Genomic DNA, 8,331 nt, shown 5'->3' on the forward strand with positions numbered 1-8,331 from the left:
AAGTCTGTTTGGTCTTCAAAACCTCAGTTGTATATCCATAATAATGTCATTCTACTTGTCCTCCATGCTCTTAAATCTGGACTTGTTTTGCTTGCTCCACAATACTGTAGGTAATGATGTATCATGCAGCTGCCCACAATTCACTGAACTTTATCAGTCTGAAGTCTTCCATCCACCCATTTTCAGCTGCTTGGGCTGGGTCAGGGGGTGCAGCAGGCTGAGCAAAGCAATCCAGATGTCCCTGTACCCAGTAACGCTTTCCAGCTCCTCCCGGGGGATCCAGGGGTGTTCCCAGGCCAGACAACAAGTTCTGGGTCTGCCCTGGGGCCTCCCACCAGTTGGACGTGTCTGAAACACTTCTAACCGGAGACATGCAGGAGGATCCTGATCAGACCAAACCATCTCACCTGGCCCCTTTTGACACGAAGGAGCAGCCACTCTACTCCAAGCTCCCTTCAGATGTCTGAGCTCCTCGCTTTATCTCTACGGCTGAGCCCAGCCACCCATTTCAAAATCTTGTCTCATGTTTTTCAGCCTCCATCTGACACTTCCAGCACTTGATTATTTGTACATTTTATTTCATTTCGAGTAAGAAAAACAAACAAACAATAAAATTATGTAATGACCATAGCATTTTAAGTGTTTCATAAATCTCAGGTTTGATTATATTAACAGTTGTGATAGCTTACACTTAACATTTACACTGCTCACATTTACAACTCCATGGAAAAAACAAGAAAATCATGCATCTTCATAGATACAAAAACACAAGAGCCTGTTGAGAGATTGATTGTCTAGCTTTTTGACTTGTGTTTTAAATGGTGATACAGTACAGACAGAATGATCCATGTACGCCAAAGCTCTGGGCACAGTTGTTCAAAATATGTAACCTGGCTTTAGAATGATGTGGGATCTTATTTAAAAAACTGTGTAGGATCCATACTAAAAATGTACGTATGGACTAAAGCCAAAAATGGTGTGTGCCAAAAAATATTTTGACAGTTTCTAAAATCAGGCTTCAAACTAACCATCTGAGTCACCAATTTTACATCTCCATAATAATTGTAAGCACGGGTCAAAGTTTTTCCCATCAAGTCTGTTTTTATAGATCACAGCTTTTGCGTGGGAAGCGGCGTATGCCTCTTTCAGGCCTTGTTTTGTGCATACGCAATATTTACAAATGAGACCCGTGGATTTGGAAATCCCATGTTTTGCTATCCAGGATCAGCTAATCCATCTTAATTTTGTGCTGTTTTGTAAAGGCAACATTGGATTGGATCAACCAGATCCCGATGCAAACTTTTCAATATTATCAAATCCAGATAACCAGTCTCTAAATGGGACTACACATCACAATGTAGGCTACCAGCTGGTCGCTTTAAAGCTACAGTTTCACACGTTTATAAAAAAAAACCTTTTGTCATAAGTGTCGCTATATTCTGACAGGAGTACATGAGACAGATATTCTGTAAAAAAAATCAGGTTCCTCTGGCTCCTCTGAGAGCTTGTAATGGTATTTGCAAGAATCGACAGGGCTTTGCAAATGCTGAAGCACACAGAAAGTTTGATCTGGTTCAAAATCAAGATTGGATTACATGATTAAATCCAATTTCAGAATCCTTTATTCCCCCTAAACAACCCGTTTTCAAGATTTGATCAAATCCCATCAGATTAATTCTGAACAACTGGGCCCTGATTCCAGCAGCAAAAAAATCAAACAAACCAACAAACAAAAAAAATCCTTAACTATAAAAATAAAGTTATTCCTGCTATTTATTGAACTCTACCCTCTGGATTGTTCTGCTCCGGATATAAAATGCATTAGACTGATATGATTATAAAGAGGCTGAGGATAAATCAACCAGACAACAGCTGACCTCTTATCAATATAAAAATACAAGTATTATTTTTTGGTTTAAAGGTGTCCTGGCTCCTGAATCACAGCAGTGTGTATAATACTCTTATTAGCAGATTGTTACTGTAGCCTCACTGAGCTCCTGGTACATCTCATAACATACAACCAGTTCTGGTAGCCCTTACAGAGTAAATGATACGATTAAAGCATGTGGTAAGACTCAGGAGGCTGTATTGCTTTGCTGTCCACTTCTTGGGTTCTCTATCTATTTGCGGCATCCCGTAATCTTCCACTCAGACACGTAACCCTGCTGGCAAAGGAAGAGGAGGCGCTAACAGAAGGGGTTGCTGTCATCCTTGTCATCCTTCATCCCTGTTAGCCCCAGGCGAGCAAAGTCTTCAAACACTAGGTCATCAGCCTGGGAGGAAGAACTAAAAAGAGAAAGAATGTCATCAGCTACCTGGATTTGAAAAATAAGCTGGTTCAGAGCATTTATGTCTAAAGTCTTAAATATCTCAAAAAGTGCACCATAAAGTTTTATATCAGCACCTCCTCTATTTTTCACTTTTACAATCAGGGCTTGACATAAACTTTTTGGCTGTGGCTAATTATTTTCCAAAGTTACTATCTTAACAACAATGAGTGTCCTATGTGATGATCCATCTTTTATCTCGTGTAGTGTGTCATAGTAGACAACAACCAACACTGCGTCTGGGACACCTCACAACATCCCAACAGAGAGTCTAGCATGTGTGATTTTCTTTTTGTCTTCAACGACTTCTCCCGTCACAGCCATCACTTTGGCCAATAGGAACACAGAGCAATCTGCTGCCATGGACACCTGTATGGCAACAACACTTCAGCACTTTTTGATATTTCCTCTAGGATATTACAATTATATAGTAAAAATGGAAAAATGATGGCCTGAAACAGCAGAGGCACAAGGATATAAAGGAATAAAATTCACAAATAGTGACTGGCCTTTACTTACCACAACTGCAGAGGGTACCAGCTTCATTTATAGATATATAGACACAGGCCTTTATTTATTATTCCTTCTGTATTTTTATTTTTAATCTGCTCTCGTTTGTCCTGTTAAAGTTAATGCATTGCAACGTCATTTCAAACTCCACACTTCCAGTATCCGTTTAAAATTAAAAGCCCCTCATAATTTCGGCTGAGAGAATCCCTTCATTTCCTGACTAGGCTTTCATGCAGGAACTTGTTGTGGAGGATTCAGTGACTTGCATGTTTTGCATGCGGTACCTCAAATGTAGCTCCTGCCATCTAGTGGCACTTTTTGCGTTACTACAACAACAGTTCGGCTGGGACAATGAACAGCCACAGTGACTGAAATCATAATGATAATAAAAATAGTACAAGAATAATCTGATGACAACAAGCACGTTGTGAAAGATGACAAGTGGTGATTGATTGTGGACCAACGTGTAGTCTGTTATGTCTGTCGGCCAAGTCATGGCAAGATTTTATGACTCCACAGCACCTAATCTGACATAGTGACTGTCTGAACGGACAAAAACGTTGTATTGTCTGGACCTGGAATTAGTAATACAAAGTAGTAGAAAATGGTGCAGTGGTTAGCACTGTCTCCTCACAGCCAGATGGTTCTAGGGATAGATCTGAGGCTTATGGCCCTTCTGTGTGGAGTTTGCACGTTCTCTGTGAAGAGGGATCCCTCCTCAGTTGCTCTTCCTGAGGTTTCTACCGTTTTTTTCCCCCCGTTAAAAGGGTTTTTTTGGGGAGTTTTTCCTTATCCGCTGCGAGGGTCATAAGGACAGAGGGATGTCGTATGCTGTAAAGCCCTGTGAGGCAAATTGTGATTTGTGATATTGGGCTTTATAAATAAAATTGATTGATTGATTGATTGATTGACTCTGGCGACCTGTCCAGGGTGGCATTCTTTACTAATGGACCTTTTCCACTGTAACTCTTGGCCGCACTGAGTCAAGCGTGCCAGACCGAGCTGCGCCAGAGATAGACCTTCTTCAGAGTAGGTCCAAAAGCAGGGCCACCCACCCTCAAGCAGGTAGTAGTGATGTCTCGCCAACCGCAGCCAACCCCCAACAACCCCACTTCCCCCAGACAAACAAGCCGTGTGTTGTGAGACTCAACTAACCTCTGTCTGCAGGAGACCAGAGAGAAAGACATTTTTAAAAGTCTCTGTGTGTTCAGCTCTCAGTACTTTTGTAGCTTCTAACTGAATCTCTGTGGTTCTCTCCTACATTCTGTTTGTACTTTAGATATCTGCTTTATTTTACAATTTCATGTTCGCTATCCATCATATTATAACTTGTGTGTAAGTTGCTGCTCGAAAACTCAACATTTCCTTATTTTGCTGCTTCACAATTAAAGTTTTTACATAACAAAATAACAGGGGAATTTTACTATGAAGAATCTACAGAAAATGAAATGTGTTTATCACTGAATTAGCAGAACTTTGATAGCAGCTTTTTTTTCAATAAAGGCAGGTATAATAGTACCACAGGGAGGAAGAGTATAATCAGAAACAGCCACAGTGAGATGTTCGATGAAGAGCTGCGCCTCTGCAAACAGCTCACCTCCAACAGGTAAACTTCTTTTACCTGCTCTGCTGTGTGATGGAAAAACCCATGCTTTTTTAACGTTATCAGTCGCGACAAACCATTATCATTTAAAGACACACCCTTACAAGGGCATCCCTGTTGTAACAGAAATGCACATTTCTGCAGTGCTGGGCTGATGACCCAAACCAAATCAAACCAGGTAAGGCCAGCCTATGACTGTCAAAAAGGGGTGTAACAGTGACACACAAAGTGACGGCTCACTCATATGAATGGGTCCAGTGTGAATGCACATCGGTAGGTCCGCGTTATATTTGTCTCTCTCATGTATGAAAAGTCTGTATTCTCTCTCTGTCCCTCTCTCTCTCTCTCTTTCTCTCTCTCGCTCTCTCTATTGGGTGCTAATGCCAAGCCCTGCTTCCAATCAGTATAGGAGATCCTGTGAAGATTCATATGTATGCAGATGATAGTATTCTATATTGTTACAATTTTTTATTTCATCTTATTTTAAAGTTTTTTAGTCCACATTTCCATTCATGTTCAATTAAGATGACAGCTTTTATATGCATCCATTTTATCTACCATCCATTTCTGTGTTTTATTTTGAATGTTGGATCACAAACTTATAACATTCATACAGGTTAACTGGATGGACCTCACTGACTTTACAGAAGAGTCATGTGACATTTCTCATCTGTAGATCCATTCTTAGTAATCTAATATTTTATTGAAGTCACTTAAGAACATATGTAACCACTAACCAAAACATAGTATCACCTGGTTCCGTCTGCAGCTCTCAGATTCAGTGAAGTGACATTTCTCTAATCCAAACCCTTTGCTGTGTTGCTAAATCAAATCACAACCACACACTCAGCAGTCTGAGAGCAAAAATATGGTGAGAAAAGTTTAGTAGAGGGCTGAAAGAAATCTCATCTTTTTTTCACAAGTGTCACACACACACACACACGCACACACACACACACACACACACACACACTTACTTTGTCTCAAGCTCTATGAGGTTATCCACAGTAGCGTCAGCCTCTGGAACAACTAGGAACAAAAACACACTAGGTCATTAAATTACATTCCAATAAATAGCTCCACTGTTAACTGTTATGAGATGTGTGTGTGATTGTGTGTGTGTGTGTGTGTGTGTGTGCTTATTAGTGAGGGCCAAGATGTGTATTTTAGTAGAGTGAGAACATTTTTGGAAAGTGAGGACATTTTAGCTGCTCCTCACTTCTTCAAAGGCCTGTTTGAGGGTTAAGACTTGGTTTTGGGGTTCAGGTTACAATTAGGTTTAGGTTAGGGTAAGGGTTTGGGGTAGGCATTTAGTTGTCATGGTTAAGATAAGGGTAAGGGGCTAGGGTATGCATTATGTCAGTGAGGGTCTTCACGAAGAATGAAGTACAAGAATGTGTGTATGTGTGTCCTACCTGGCTGTGGTTGGGGGCTGGGCTGGTGTGGTTTGGGATGCATCAGGACAAAAGGAAGTTCCACTGCCACATCCCTACACACACACACACACACACACACACAGGATATAAAATCAACTTTCTGAACAGCCTTGTCACCACCCACCATATTACAACTAATTTACATGATTTACAGCTGTTAGTTGTCTTCATTCAAAGTTAAACCAGGAGTAGAATATTAAGAGTTGTATTTTGCTGATTTGCATTTCAGTCCTGTAACACTGTCTGACGTACAATGGACAGTTTACAAATAAGTATCCAAATTGATGCAACAGAACTGGAGGTATCTTTTTTGTTCCATACAATTTTCCTCTTTGCCACCTACATTACCCACAATGCAACCACTACTTTGGTGTAAAAATTGCACGTGTTAGCACTGAATGTGAGTGTGTTCACCCACCCTCCACGAGCCACCACCAGTTTGACTTTGACTCTGTAGGAAACCAGGATCCCCATCATCTCTTTGTTGGTCCCTTCTTTCACTCTGCAACATACAGGACACAAGCAAACAGGTGTGAGAGAATACAATGATCTTGTGTGCTTGTTTGTATAAAAGTGAACCCCTTTCTTATCATGTCATGTACATGTGTGTGTGTATGTACATGGTGCTGGAGGCCAGGTTGGTGTCTTCATGCTTTAGCTGTCCATCCAGGGCCAGGCCTCTCTTTTCCCTGTTGGCACCCAGCATTGGGGTCAGAGTGTAGACCTGGCAGGAGGTGGAGCTGGGAGAAACCTGGTGACTGAGATTAGGGGTAGAGGTAAAGGTCAGGGAGAGAGGAGCAAAATGGGAAGGTTAAAGAGTGATCCATTAGTTCTGTCTGTTGCTACATACTCAATGCTTGCAAGGAATTGTAAAAACAAAATGAGACTTTGAATATGAAAGTTCAATCTTGATTGCAAAAGACAAGGCTGGTAAGATATGTTGTTGGTGATAAATTCAATGTTAAATTAAATATGTATTTCCATAGAAAATAGAAGGGGTGGGGATCACAATATTATCACGATATTTAAGTCACAATACAACTGCTGAGTAAATGCTAGTAGTAGAGTAAAGTATTGTGATTTATTACCTTTTTTCAACTGTAAATTTTGTCCCCACAGGAAAACTTTAATATCTGTTTTATCTGATAAGATACAGATTTCAGTCTGAAAACTTGCTCTGAAAAAGTAATTGATTATTTTATTCTAGTAGGCTATGTAAAGTTTAATTTATATTTGTAACATTAACATTATCAATTTTTTCCCCCACCCCTAGAAAATAGTGTCATCTGCATACTAGTTTAGCTCACACGATGAAGACTGTGGGTATAAAGCTTGTCACTGGCCAGCAATGTCAATTTTCTAAATCTCCATGCTACGTGAAACTAGTCTCACAAAACCAGACCCGTCTCCCACAACAACAACTTTCGAGGTAGCAACGTCCATGCTAAAACTTCTTCTTATGTTTTATATGGCATTTTATTTTGTGGGAATTTAGCCACTTTAATGCCAGTGCTCACCTCCTCATATGCAAATATCGCACCAAAACAAATTCCCTCCTGACAGTATATTACAAGGGCAACTTCGCTGCATCCTGGGCTAAGCGCTGCCCAAGACGATTTTGATTGGTTTAAACTTTAAAGAATTACAAACAACCCATACAGGTTTTTTCCCTTAGTGCAAAATTGCAATAAACAAATAATGATGGTTTCAACCACACCTTTCTCAAGTGCTAGCACAGCACAAGATAGGTCTGGCTGTGCGAGATTATCAGCATACTAATGCAATTCACAATTATCAACAATTATTTGATTGTAAAGAGAACAGGACCTAAACCTGATCCCTGTAGAACCCACTGATTAATGTTGAGAAGTGCAAACATTCTGATAAGCGCTAGAGCGATATCTTGTTTACGAATGGGATGGACAGAAGGACAACGCAAAAACATAATGCCTCTGGCCATGGCTATCACTCGCACAGAGGCATAAAAAAAACTCAAATATGGATATCTGTATCGGCCTCAAATATCCAGTACTGGTCGGGCTGTACCCATAACTCAAGAAAACATGGTTTAAAGGAAATAAAAAAAGAAATGAAGCATGGGTGCAAACAAGGATAAAAGCACAGTAGACAAACTCACTCTGCTTCAACCTGGGCAACTGCACACTTGTACTGAGCCATGGAGAACAGACAGATATCAGCATACTGACGAACTGATAGAAAGAGAGGAGAATTTTCCTTTAGCAGTCAGGTTACAGTAGATGCAAAATGAAATACTAGACTCTAACTGTAGCACCCAGTAACCAGGGGCGAAAATCCCATTTCATAGTTGGGGGGGACAATAAACAGTAAAATTTTAGAGAATAATTCCAGGGGGGGACAAGGAAAAAAAGTTGTAGCCTGTCTTTTATACAACATCTTTTACCGCAATTTGACGCTTTAATCTTTTCTCTATCTC

The 8,331-nt window shown here is 40.4% G+C and overlaps 1 protein-coding gene across 1 annotated transcript in view; it reads right to left on the bottom strand.

Annotated features, from left to right (window-relative positions):
* Positions 1 to 632: 632 nt before the first annotated feature.
* The window catches only part of arrb2b (arrestin, beta 2b), a 22,372-nt gene continuing 14,673 nt past the window's right edge, over positions 633 to 8,331 (bottom strand). The window contains exons 9-14 of the mRNA XM_050066381.1: positions 8,014 to 8,086; positions 6,497 to 6,634; positions 6,295 to 6,378; positions 5,856 to 5,929; positions 5,418 to 5,469; positions 633 to 2,286 (exon numbers count right to left, since the gene is read on the bottom strand). Coding sequence (XP_049922338.1) covers positions 2,187 to 2,286; positions 5,418 to 5,469; positions 5,856 to 5,929; positions 6,295 to 6,378; positions 6,497 to 6,634; positions 8,014 to 8,086 — 521 coding nt within the window. The 3' untranslated portion in view covers positions 633 to 2,186. The remainder of the gene's footprint in view (positions 2,287 to 5,417; positions 5,470 to 5,855; positions 5,930 to 6,294; positions 6,379 to 6,496; positions 6,635 to 8,013; positions 8,087 to 8,331) is intronic.

This window comes from Epinephelus moara, chromosome 17, assembly GCF_006386435.1.
Source record: "Epinephelus moara isolate mb chromosome 17, YSFRI_EMoa_1.0, whole genome shotgun sequence".
Taxonomy (NCBI): domain Eukaryota; kingdom Metazoa; phylum Chordata; class Actinopteri; order Perciformes; family Serranidae; genus Epinephelus; species Epinephelus moara.